Source organism: Cannabis sativa, chromosome X (assembly GCF_029168945.1).
Source record: "Cannabis sativa cultivar Pink pepper isolate KNU-18-1 chromosome X, ASM2916894v1, whole genome shotgun sequence".
NCBI lineage: Eukaryota > Viridiplantae > Streptophyta > Magnoliopsida > Rosales > Cannabaceae > Cannabis > Cannabis sativa.
Window position 1 is genome coordinate 9,606,535 of NC_083610.1, and position 12,726 is coordinate 9,619,260.

The window sequence follows — 12,726 nt, forward strand, 5'->3', positions numbered from 1 at the left end:
TAGTCGAATGTATTACCAATACATTGTTTGTTTGTGACAGTTGGTGTACTTGACTCACGTGGAGTGGAACTTTGGATATGTCGACCGAACAGTGCTCCCCGTTGATTTTTGGGGTAGTAAACAATGTAAGTCCGCTTACAAATTTGTGAAAGACAATGGGGGTCCCAACAGCGACAAGGTACATCGAATTTTGGTTACAATGTGGTAAAGTGATTTCAGTTGATATTAATTATTTTGGGTTTGAAAAATTAAATTTGTTATGTTTAACAGATAACGCTCACTTCGAATCCCGTAATACTGCCCAACTACTACTCGGACTCGGAAGGAAGAAAGAGCAGTGACCACTTTGTCGGCTCATCAACGAGTTGAAGGAGTACATCTCGAATGAGTTAAAGTCTCAGTTGAGATCATTTTCTTTGAAATTTATGGACAAAGGAGAAGGTGTAGGTGGTATTGACCGAGAGTTGGAGGAGGATGCTGCTGCGGAAACGGGGAAGAAGGCAGAGTGCAGCCAGGCCGTGGAGGAGTCCCCGTTGAAGTCCCCTGTCCGTTCGAAGACTAATGTTGTTGGTCTATCCGACGAAAATGTGGTGGATTCTGTAAGTACGCCTTCACTATTTGTTACAAAATCTGTTGAAGATGAAGGTGCTGCACATAAGACCTTCGACGATGAGGACTTTGATATACTCGAAGTGGCATCTTTCTGGAATAAAGGCAAAGCCCCCGTCAAATCAAAGAAGTCACAGTCGGAGAATGTGCCTTTAATTGAGGATGACTTCAACGATAAGGCGTACGAGCAATTCATTGAGTCGGGCAGAACTGTTGTCGGGCCATTCAAGACGAAGGAAGCGATCCCCCGTAACCAATATGGGTTTTACAAGTTTATTTTTAGCAACACGTTAGATCCGGGGTAAGTAAATGTTATTTTCGTATTTCTCATTATGATATACTTGTAGAAATTTTTAATAACAGTTACATTGATTACAATTGAATCAGATATGTGCTTGCGAAATTTCGAAAGTTTGAAGTGGATAGGAGGTGCATGGCATCGTTGCGACCGTTGCGAGAAGTTGAGGGATCCGTAAGTGTCAAAGTATTAACTAAATATGTATCATTTATTGTACATGTGTAAATCATATTTCATTTTGTTGCAGATCATTGACTGTTTTTCTATACTAATGAACAAGTACGAACGTGATAGTCGATTACCTGACCAACCTCGTGTTTGGTACATGCCCACTCGCATCTCGGTAATTGCTTTCTTTGTCATGCCTTATTTTAAATTTTGTAATTCGGTTTGGTTGTAATTTACGTTACTTCGAGAAGATGAACAATGCTTTTGCAGCAAAAAACTCTCGGTTCGTTTAATGTGAAGAGGATTGCGAAAGACCGGAGTGGTCAAAATTGTTTTACGAAGACAACTTCGAAAAATGCGTCAAGGTACTTCATCATATACACATGGTCGTTCTTAATTGTAATTTTGAAAAGTGAGATATGTTAGCGATGCATATTGGTCATTGTAGTGTCGAATATCTATATGGTCTGTAATTTCAATTTATTTTTGACTTTATTGTTCCTCTATTCAATTGTAGATGTTTGTCTTAGGTGTTGACTCTAGAAGGTGCACCACATTGGTTTGGTGCCGAAGTGAATATGAAGTCGAAGGTTGTCTCATTTATGGACTCCCTACACACCGCAATGAATGAGAAGTATCGTGTGGAGGCTACGAAAGAAATGGTAAACTTGCAAAGTTTCATTGTTTGATGTGAATAACTCATTGTGTACTTGACTCTAACTAATTGTATACCTTTGCAGTTGTCGACGTTGGACCTTTTGTTTGAGGAGAATAGGTCGAAGAATGTGACTTTCGTGGATTTCAGAATTGACAGGAAAGATCGCGGGCTTCCTCAACAAGACAATGACCGAGATTGCGGAGTATACGTCATGAAGTACATGGACGCTGTGGCCAATGAGGAAGAAGTAGTTGATGAGGTATACCACTTTTTAAATATTGCAGAATGTACTACGCAAGTTTGATTGAGATTAACGTTGTGTAATTTAAATTTTATTCGGTGTTTTACTGTGAAGTTGATTAGAGTTAATTACATTTTCTAAGTTTTTGTTTTTGTTTCGTATTGTGGCACGATTTCACCGGTTGAGGCACGTTTGGAAATCGCCGCGAGGATCATAACCGATGAACAAAATGAAATTCGTACCAAAGTGGTTGAAGATCGTAGGGCTGCACAAGGCGGCTCATTTGCATCGTCCTCGGCCCCTTTGCGTAGTCCGTCAAAGTCTCCACGCGATCCTCGGTTCGGTACGGCGAAGTCTCGCAATGCAAACATGTTTCCCCGTCAAGAGCCTCCCTAGGCTTCGCCTACCAAGACTAAGATTTCATATGGTGAATAGTGTGTGAAAAACACTTGTGTTATTAATAGGTTGTGTTATTAATAGGTCGTGTGATTAGTGTGTTGTGTAGTTTGGATTTGGGAGCATATGTTGTGTTATTTGTGTGTTGTTTAGTTTGGATTTCTGGAGCATTTGGATTTAGACATCTGTTTTTATTAGTTCACGTTTGGAACTCGGTTATTATGTTGACGGACTTGTGTTTATTTTAGTTTTGACAATATATTAAACCATACTTAGCAAATCTTTGTACTCATACCATAACAACTCTTACAATGTACCCATACTTCAAAGTAGTTGACTGTACTTGACTGTACTTCACAGAAATTATTTAACCAGAAAACAAAGGTGACTTCTTAATTTTCTTTATTTGTTTTTTTGGTGAAGAGGTGACTTCTTCTTAATTATTTGAAGGAAATCATGTTACTTGCCTAATCTTACCAAATCTTTGTAGTCATTAAACTTTAAACCGATTTTTCCTTAAACCGTATTTTCAAAACACATGTACTATGACATTACAAATAACGACAAAGGTCACTTGTTAATTGTTTGATGTTAGTTACCAAATCTTTGTAGTCATTCAACTTTGAACTGAGTTTTGAGAACATTTAAAAAAAAGATTGAAACCATACCATATCAACTCCCATTACTCTAACCAAATGTACCATTACTCTAACCAAATGTAAATAAACAATAGCCCCCTTAAATATGGTTTTTCATAACATAGTAATGAGGAAAAATATGGAATATAGAACATTCTCATTGCGCTACTTCACATAACAAATACGAAGATGTGAATAATATACAATTTTGCAACTTCACATTGAACCCATTGACGAAATTTGCTACGTAAATTAGAAATGTAGAAAACATAAAATTTTGAGAACGTTGTGGGTACTTCATACCAAATGAAATTTTCGTCATCATCCACACGGTTCTATTAAGATCTACACAATTAAGTTAAACAAGTTTTGAGAACATAAGACATACAAAACATTTGCATTTTGGGACAACCCATATCTTCAACGCAATATAAGTTGGACAATGATGAGAAGGCAAATAAAAATGATAAAAATTAATTTTCTAATAACATTCTCATTGCGTTTCTTATCTTCTTCGAAAATCTTGATTTGGTTTCGCAATCCAGGTGTAGCATCTGTACTTCTCTTACCATGTGATTTATCGATCCAACAAAAGTAATCACATCCTCGACTTTCATCGTTCTCCTGAGTTGAAAATAACCCTATTAGTTTATCATGGCCGCCTAAGTACGGAAAACATAAATGAGAAGTACTTTTGAATCTAAAAAGACAAATCTCTTACATAGTGTGGACATCAGAAGAATCGACGACCGGGATTTGCTCTACTACTAGAAGTCCAAACATAAGCTAGATCACCACGGTAGCAATGGGGGTGTCCCCGAAGTGAATTTCTCCAAGGCGGACCACCCCATCGAACCCGCATGAGTCTTCTCCACCACCACCACCATGTGCGATGTACTATAATTTCTGAGTGAGGTGTACAAATTTTTTTTTTTTTTATAACTATGGTGGAGATAATGTGTGTCACTCACAAGTAAAGGGGGCACTGTTTATATATAGGCCGTTCCAAATGAGTTAGTGGTGGGAAAATGAATTTTTTAAATAGTTTTCTAACATTATCAATCTTGGTGCCAAAATAAACCCCAATTTCAAAACCTAATTCGTACAACATAATAGGGCATGGCTGATTGTTTCCTTGGGAAGCGTATCATGTCATGTCTCAACCGGTCCTTTCTTTTAAAATAATATTTTAGTGTTGTGTGAATTGACAAGGTCCATCAAGTGAACAGTGTACGTCCCATATTACATTACTAAATATTTGTTAAATCCATTAAATAATATTAGTAGGGATGCCAATATTAGTAAACATTAAATATTTTAATTTACGTTGATTGAAATTTAATTTTTCACAATTGTTACTCAAGTTTTGTTGTATTTGTGATAGTTTAATTATTGGTAATAGTCCAAATCGAAAAAACGATCCGCATCGCACCATTTTCCGCAAAGTGCGAGTTACGCGATTTTTAGTTTCGCGGTGCGACTGCGGTTTGAGAAATTGGAAAAACCGCATGTATGGATTGGTTAAAAAAAAAAGGGTCAAAAACTACACTACCGACACTGCAAACACCCGAATATATTATTACCACACTTAATGATATAAAAATACAAACAAATACATTTATAAAAGTCTTGATTAATATTTCTTTATAATTATTTAGTTTTTTTTAATATTATATATAAAAAAAAATAATGTTGTCTACAGTGAACATCGTGTTACTATCAGTATCTCTGTCATGAAGCCGAAAATTACATGTTGGAATATTTTTTACAAATTTACAATTCTTCACGGGGGGTTCGTTATGGTAACAATGAACATCCTGTTACTATCAGTATCTCTGACACACAGGTTAATGCGAGTCACAGTAAGTACTCAGGTTAGCATTGGTGTAGCAGAGTCACTATCCTCAGGATCAACTCACTGAACGTCCTCTCGGGCTAGGGTTCTAATGAGCGGCAGTGAACCTTTCACAGCACTCACACTGCTACAGGCGGTGTTTTCTGGTTAATGCGAGTCACAGTAAGTACTCAGGTTAGCATTGGTGTAGCAGAGTCACTATCCTCAGGATCAACTCACTGAACGTCCTCTCGGGCTAGGGTTCTAATGAGCGGCAGTCAACCTTTCGTAGCACTCACACTGTTACTGGGGTGTTTTCTGGTTAATGCGAGTCACAGTAAGTACTCAGGTTAGCATTGGTGTAGCAGAGTCACTATCCTCAGGATCAACTCACTGAACGTCCTCTCGGGCTAGGGTTCTAATGAGCGGCAGTCAACCTCTCACAGCACTCACACTGCTACAGGCGGTGTTTTTTGGTTAATGCGAGTCACATTAAGTACTCAGGTTAGCATTGGTGTAGCAGAGTCACTATCCTCAGGATCAACTCACTGAACGTCCTCTCGGGCTAGGGTTCTAATGAGCGGCAGTCAACCTTTCGTAGCACTCACACTGTTACTGGGGTGTTTTCTGGTTAATGCGAGTCACAGTAAGTACGCAGGTTAGCATTGGTGTAGCAGAGTCACTATCCACAGGATCAACTCACTGAACGTCCTCTCGGGCTAGGGTTCTAATGAGCGGCAGTCAACCTTTCACAGCACTCACACTGTTACAGGCGGTGTTTTCTGGTTAATGCGAGTCGCATTAAGTACTCAGGTTAGCATTTGCGTAGCAGAGTCACTATCCTCAGGATCAACTCACTGAACGTCCTCTCGGGCTAGGGTTCTAATGAGCGGCAGTCAACCTTTCACAGCACTCACACTGTTACAGGCGGTGTTTTCTGGTTAATGCGAGTCGCATTAAGTACTCAGGTTAGCATTTGCGTAGCAGAGTCACTATCCTCGTGGATCAACTCACCGAACGTCCTCTCGGGCTAGTGGTTCTAATGAGCGGCGGTCAACCTTTCACAAAGACTCACACACGTTACGGGCGGTGTTTTCGGTTAATGCGAGTCGCATTAAGTACTCGAAGTTAGCATTTGCGTAGCGAGTCACTATCCTCGGGATCAACTCACCGAACGTCCTCTCGGGCTAGGGTTCTAATGAGCGGCAGTCAACCTTTCGTAGCACTCACACTGTTCCTGGGGTGTTTTCTGGTTAATGCGAGTCACAGTAAGTACGCAGGTTAGCATTGGTGTAGCAGAGTCACTATCCACAGGATCAACTCACTGAACGTCCTCTCGGGCTAGGGTTCTAATGAGCGGCAGTCAACCTCTCACAGCACTCACACTGCTACAGGCGGTGTTTTCTGGTTAATGCGAGTCACAGTAAGTACTCAGGTTAGCATTGGTGTAGCAGAGTCACTATCCTCAGGATCAACTCACTGAACGTCCTCTCGGGCTAGGGTTCTAATGAGCGGCAGTCAACCTTTCACAAAGACTCACCTTTGTTACGGGCGGTGTTTTCTGGTTAATGCGAGTCGCATTAAGTACTCAGGTTAGCATTTGCGTAGCGAGTCACTATCCTCGGGATCAACTCACCGAACGTCCTCTCGGGCTAGGGTTCTAATGAGCGGCGATCAACCTTTCACAAAGACTCACCTTTGTTACAGGCGGTGTTTTCTGGTTAATGCGAGTCGCATTAAGTACTCAGGTTAGCATTTGCGTAGCAGAGTCACTATCCTCAGGATCAACTCACTGAACGTCCTCTCGGGCTAGGGTTCTAATGAGCGGCAGTCAACCTTTCACAGCACTCACACTGTTACAGGCGGTGTTTTCTGGTTAATGCGAGTCGCATTAAGTACTCAGGTTAGCATTTGCGTAGCAGAGTCACTATCCTCAGGATCAACTCACTGAACGTCCTCTCGGGCTAGGGTTCTAATGAGCGGCAGTCAACCTTTCGTAGCACTCACACTGTTACTGGGGTGTTTTCTGGTTAATGCGAGTCACAGTAAGTACTCAGGTTAGCATTGGTGTAGCAGAGTCACTATCCTCAGGATCAACTCACTGAACGTCCTCTCGGGCTAGGGTTCTAATGAGCGGCAGTCAACCTCTCACAGCACTCACACTGCTACAGGCGGTGTTTTTTGGTTAATGCGAGTCACATTAAGTACTCAGGTTAGCATTGGTGTAGCAGAGTCACTATCCTCAGGATCAACTCACTGAACGTCCTCTCGGGCTAGGGTTCTAATGAGCGGCAGTCAACCTTTCGTAGCACTCACACTGTTACTGGGGTGTTTTCTGGTTAATGCGAGTCACAGTAAGTACTCAGGTTAGCATTGGTGTAGCAGAGTCACTATCCTCAGGATCAACTCACTGAACGTCCTCTCGGGCTAGGGTTCTAATGAGCGGCAGTCAACCTTTCACAAAGACTCACACCGTTACGGGCGGTGTTTTACGGTTAATGCGAGTCGCATTAAGTACTCAGGTTAGCATTTGCGTAGCAGAGTCACTATCCTCAGGATCAACTCACTGAACGTCCTCTCGGGCTAGGGTTCTAATGAGCGGCAGTCAACCTTTCGTAGCACTCACACTGTTACTGGGGTGTGTACTCAGTTCATCATGAAGCGTACCGGATTCACTATTCTCCTGATTTTATTACTAGAGTCACTTCTTGTCTTAAAGTACTATTGTATTCATAACATTATACAGTTTTGTTATTAAATATCTATATTTATATAGTATTCAAAAAATTATTGTAATCAATGGCGGTACTATGTTGCTGGGACCATGGCCCCTCCTCACATTTTGATTTTTAAATGTATATCTATATTAATTGCTTTTTTTTTTTAAATATATATTTCTTGATAGAAAATTGACTATTTCAAAACTCAAAAGCTCATAAATGGGCCAATGATTATTTATGCTTTTATACTAAAACAATTTTGTTTAGAATTGTATCAATATCGTTCTGGTAGACGTGCTATCTATTTCGGCATCTAAAAAAGTTATGGAAAATTTTACAATACACCACTCCTTTTTAAATGAATATATTGATGCACCATATTTGTTTTAGAATCTAAATAATTTTCTAGTCAAATTTTTTCTTATGGTCGTGTACGTTATTTCTATTTAAGATATCTTGTAAAATTTTAAGAAATTTGAAAAATTTTAACACGCCGAAAAATAGGATTCAAAAAGTGTGTTGCACACGTGACTATTTTATTTTATAAGCGTGTGAAATAGATTGTTTGAACACTACTTTCTATATTGTAAATTATTCCGAATTTGTCACAATTTTATAGAATATCTTAATTAACTATAACGTAAACGAATATGAATATGAAAAAAAATTACACTTCAAATTTATTCTCAATGTGGAAATAGGTAAGGGTGCATTACTGCACCCCTTTTAAGGGGGTGCATTGTAGAATCACCCAAAAATTTTTGGTCTTTTTTTTTTTTCATAATCGCATACGATGTACTTATTTAGGACCATATATAAAATTTTCAAAAAATTTTTAATAGTTTACAGTACCGAAAATAAAGCTCAAATAGTTATTTACCACACGTATAAGAAAAAACAGTCGTATATTCAACTAAATATTTAAACCTTATTTTTTACACTATATACTATTCGAAATTTTCTAAAAATTTTCAATAATTGTAATGTACGCAATTATGGAAAAATAGTTCACTAAAAGTTGTCCTGAATGCTAAAACAAATACAACCCCTTAAGGGGTATACTATAAATTTACCCTATGCTCTCAATGTACTAAATTCTTCATATTTGTCCTACAAAAGAACAAAAAATCTTTATCCTTATGCTAAAAAAAATCAACATACTTAGGCCCCTCCTAAGACTAAGGGCTGGTTCCGCCACTGATTGTAATCTTGATTCCAACGATTGAGACGTTAATGTAATCTTACAAAAAATATTGCAATATTTACTCCAACGAATAATATTTTAATGAAATATTAAAATCGTATTTAAATAAATATTGAGTTTTCATTATTAGTAAACATCCTAATTTAATTTCTTATTCATTTGGCCACACATGTTTAATTGGACATAATATTAGGATATTTGTTGCTACATGTGATAACAATGGGAGCAACATTTACCTTATTTAAATACATAATTTTTGTTTAGCACAGTGAACCAATTCAATGTTGTCACCGAGCATGCATATTGGAATGGAAATATGTACTGATATTATAGTATATCTCAATACAACCTACATTTTTCAGTGTAAAAAACATCCTAATTAATTTATTTTGGGATACAACTAAGTTATGTACAAATTCTGTTCTATTGTGTATGTCTTTGTAACTGTAAACTTAAATTTTATTTGGAATGGAAATATGTTCACTCAATATGTGCCATTGAGTTTCACTATTTCCAATAAGTTACGAACAACACTTGCAATGTCAGATTTTAAAAAATAATTCCAAAATAAAATAAGTGGATGAGCTAGGGTTTTCAAAGTAGATGGTACACCCTAATGTTGTGACCTTATACGGATTAATGGTACAAAATTAGTGAAATAATGACATATAATTACTATCAAGTAATTAGTAATACCTTTGAAATTATTAATTATTATTTTTAAATATTATTTAATTTGAAATTTGAACTCACTTCACAATTTGGGTTGGATTTTCCAAATGTCTTTTTCCAATGCATTGACAAAGTCATCTTGATTGATAGGGTGTACAGTCTAGTCAAATCAGGTTTTAAATGAAAATATTTAATATTAATTTTACCAACACGGATTCGTAACATCTTAATGGTAATGGTAGTTGGGTGTTCACTTTTAATATTGGAAATTTGTAATGTTTAAATAAATATGTGAAAAATTGTAATGTGGTTCCCAAAAATTAATTAGCAAATATATTTGTGACGTATTTCAATGTACGGCAGAAGATGGATCTCCCATATCTCAATAAGTTCAAGTTTGAAAATAAAGTACATCAATATTTGTGCACAGTACGTCACACCGTAAATACAGTATGGTGCAATTATGTTTACTCAATATTTGAATTTAATGAGATAATTAGAAGTTGTTGTCAAATGTAAACTATAATTTCGTACATATTTAATCGTAAAATACTTATTTTAATACAGTTTCAACCATTTCCTATTTACGAGTTGTACTAAATTTGGACTACTACCCATTCTTAATAGTCCACATTCTTATATTGTTGGGAATTATTTCAAAATTGTCCAAATATTGTAATCTTCTTACCCAAGTATGGACTATTAATTTCCTCTAATTTTAATTTCTGCATACTCACTAAAAAAAACAATTGCTGTCTTATCAATATTTAATTTTACGTCTACGTCCTACAGTGTACTCACTGACGTTAAATGGAATATTTCATATGCTTTAAATAACGTACGTCAGAGATGTCACAGTGTAACGTCAAATCAAATTCAGTACATGCAGATCTCATGGGATTCCCTGATTTGAGTTAATTAAGATACTATATGCAAATACGAAACCTAGGTATATTACTTAAGGAGATTTAATATTTGTTGGGCTGTAATATACTAATATCACATTTTTGTTATTAAAATTTGGACAAGTGAAATGTTAATAAATTATTGACTACTGAAATGAGTGGATGTCATATCACATTTTTTATTTCACCATTTAAACCATGTACTTATTATTTCAAGATGGTGATGTGACATTTTTTTTTTTACTTCAAATCTGGAAATTATTATTTAAATCAAAACACCGTACGTACTATTCTTTTTAATAGAAAAATGTCACATCACATAGTACTTTTTTTATATTACTTAGATTTTGTTTGGATTTGATTCACTCTATTAACATTGGTTAACTAAATGGGTAAATTGGGATTTTTTAGATTGTCGTAAGTGGATATTACCATTGTCAAAATTTATTAACTATTAAATGGTTTAATTGGGAAAAAAAATCCATTATTAAATTACATGAACCGAATTACGTGTACATCAACCCACCAAACCACTATATAAGTAAAGGTTAGGTTTTACAAACTAAGCATTTATTTTGAAACCCCGTTTTACTATTTCCTAAATCAAATGGACCCTTACCAAAACTTCAACCCTTTTGAAACAAGTCCTCCAAAATCCCCACCGCATCCTTTCTCTTCCACAAGATCCGTAGGTACACCGTCACGGAGTCCAAGACTCCGTTCAGCCTCCATGTCAGGATGTCCAAACTGTGCAAGGCTGGAGTCTGTTCTCCACGAACACGAAAAGCTGACAAGGAAGGCTCATTCACGAGCCACGGAGGCCAAGCAGGAGTCGTACAAGGCGGCGGAACACCCGTATGCCATACAGCCCACTTCATGCAAGAAGCCAACACTTCAAGACAAAAATTAGAGGGTATCATGGATGACATTCTCGACTACACCGAGGTGTCCATACCCCACTACCCACTTCATGTAAAACAAGAATCACCAATCACTACTCCAAGAGAAACTCCTTCACGACCAAAGTCCCCGTTCAGAGACAATAGCCCTCCGTCTCAACGGAAGTTCCCTCAAGTTATAGAACTTGATTGAACATCCGTTCGGTTTCAATCGTGGTATTTTATATATATGTAGTGTACTTTTGTTACAACTCATCTCATATGGCCGTTCTATCAACTTTTTGTTAGGCCATTTAATGAGATTGAAGAACTTACCTCCATTATATATATAGTTGTGTGTAACTCTACTATATTATTTTAAGTCTATTTACTTTCTGTTTGCAGTTGTGATTTCACAATGATTCATTTCACTTTTAATTCCACAATTAATTAATGAGGAAAGTGACATTAATACTGCAAAATAAACCGAAGTACAGATTTCATAACAAATACTGATAGTACATTATAGCATCAAAATATAAAATAACATAACTTGGACACTAACAGAAAGCATCATTTACTGTTTTTTGGAGAAGTATCCACTCCTTCTTTGTCCCCAACTTCTACATCATCTCCATTTCGGTCCTCACCTTTGTCAGTCGAATCTTTCATGTTGTCCTGTTCGGGTGATTTATTTGCACCAGAGCATTCACCCTCATCAAACAGTGAGGAAACAGAATTAAGGATAGCCTCTTCATCATTATCATCATCAGAATCCCACATGCAGGGAAACTCATTAACACAAAGAAAGTTCTCTAACTTGCTGCCCATTGAAGCATTGTCCCGTCTCTCCATGTAGACATAAAGCAGAGAAAGCTTCTATGAAAGATTCATAACGAATTATTTTTATGGACGCATCAGAATTAGTGTTTTTGCTTACAGCGTCTTCGTACCTACTATAGATACCTTCATTTGGTCCATTGAAAATAACCCAGTGTGGACCTGAACTCATACTTGATATATGTAATGCTAATAACTAAATTACAAGTTAATTTCTCTATAAACTTGAGGCTGGATTGGAAAACGTCTCAAGTGTGTTATATAAGTCGTGGAGAATAACCCTACAGTACGTTTTTTAGTTAGCTGTACTCTACTGGGATGTACTCCATTGGGCACATCTGATGTGTCAAAAGAGGTGGTTAAATTTCGAATTACACGGTTAAATACACGTGTAGGCGTACGTAGTATGGTCAAATGTCAACATTATTCATCAATCCCGTTTTCCCGTAAAACCTAATGTACTACGGTCTTGTTCTAACGTACAACGACGGTTTAATTCATAAGAAGATGTAGGTGAAGGGCCCATTAATATCAGCCCAACATATATAAATGCCCAACATATATAAATGGGAGAAACTACCCATTCTACTAAAAAATGTCATCAATTCATACAAAAAAAAAACATCCTTACTTTTCAATCTTTATTCTCCAGAAATACAAAAATG

At 37.0% G+C, this 12,726-nt stretch overlaps 2 protein-coding genes and 1 long non-coding RNA gene across 3 annotated transcripts; 2 read left to right on the forward strand and 1 right to left on the reverse strand.

Moving 5' to 3' along the window:
- Nucleotides 1-364: 364 nt before the first annotated feature.
- LOC133032004 (uncharacterized) lies at nt 365-1,605 on the forward strand. Its single transcript, XM_061105812.1, has 5 exons — nt 365-910; nt 997-1,081; nt 1,155-1,250; nt 1,346-1,440; nt 1,593-1,605. Exons 1-5 carry the CDS (start codon nt 426-428, stop codon nt 1,603-1,605), a joined length of 774 nt encoding a protein of 257 aa, XP_060961795.1. The 5' UTR covers nt 365-425.
- Nucleotides 1,606-1,615: 10 nt separating this feature from the next.
- Nucleotides 1,616-2,122, forward strand: LOC133032693 (uncharacterized). The gene is made up of 2 exons (XM_061106832.1): nt 1,616-1,737; nt 1,816-2,122. The coding sequence occupies exons 1-2, from the start codon at nt 1,654-1,656 to the stop codon at nt 2,035-2,037; spliced, it is 306 nt and encodes a 101-aa protein (XP_060962815.1). The 5' UTR covers nt 1,616-1,653; the 3' UTR covers nt 2,038-2,122.
- Nucleotides 2,123-3,136: 1,014 nt separating this feature from the next.
- LOC133032557 (uncharacterized) lies at nt 3,137-3,794 on the reverse strand. The gene is made up of 2 exons (XR_009685176.1): nt 3,730-3,794; nt 3,137-3,632 (listed from the first exon to the last, which is right to left on the reverse strand). It is a non-coding gene; the product is annotated as an uncharacterized LOC133032557 (long non-coding RNA).
- Nucleotides 3,795-12,726: the final 8,932 nt, after the last annotated feature.

Bases quoted from the DNA above. Each gene is read 5' to 3' on its own strand.
- LOC133032004 (XM_061105812.1), top strand. From the start codon at position 426: ATGGACAAAGGAGAAGGTGTAGGTGGTATTGACCGAGAGTTGGAGGAG. The intron at 1,082-1,154 runs GTAAGTGTCAAA...ATTTTGTTGCAG, and splicing joins TGCGAGAAGTTGAGGGATCC to ATCATTGACTGTTTTTCTAT. The intron at 1,251-1,345 runs GTAATTGCTTTC...ATGCTTTTGCAG, and splicing joins ACATGCCCACTCGCATCTCG to CAAAAAACTCTCGGTTCGTT.
- LOC133032693 (XM_061106832.1), top strand. From the start codon at position 1,654: ATGAAGTCGAAGGTTGTCTCATTTATGGACTCCCTACACACCGCAATG. The intron at 1,738-1,815 runs GTAAACTTGCAA...ATACCTTTGCAG, and splicing joins TGGAGGCTACGAAAGAAATG to TTGTCGACGTTGGACCTTTT.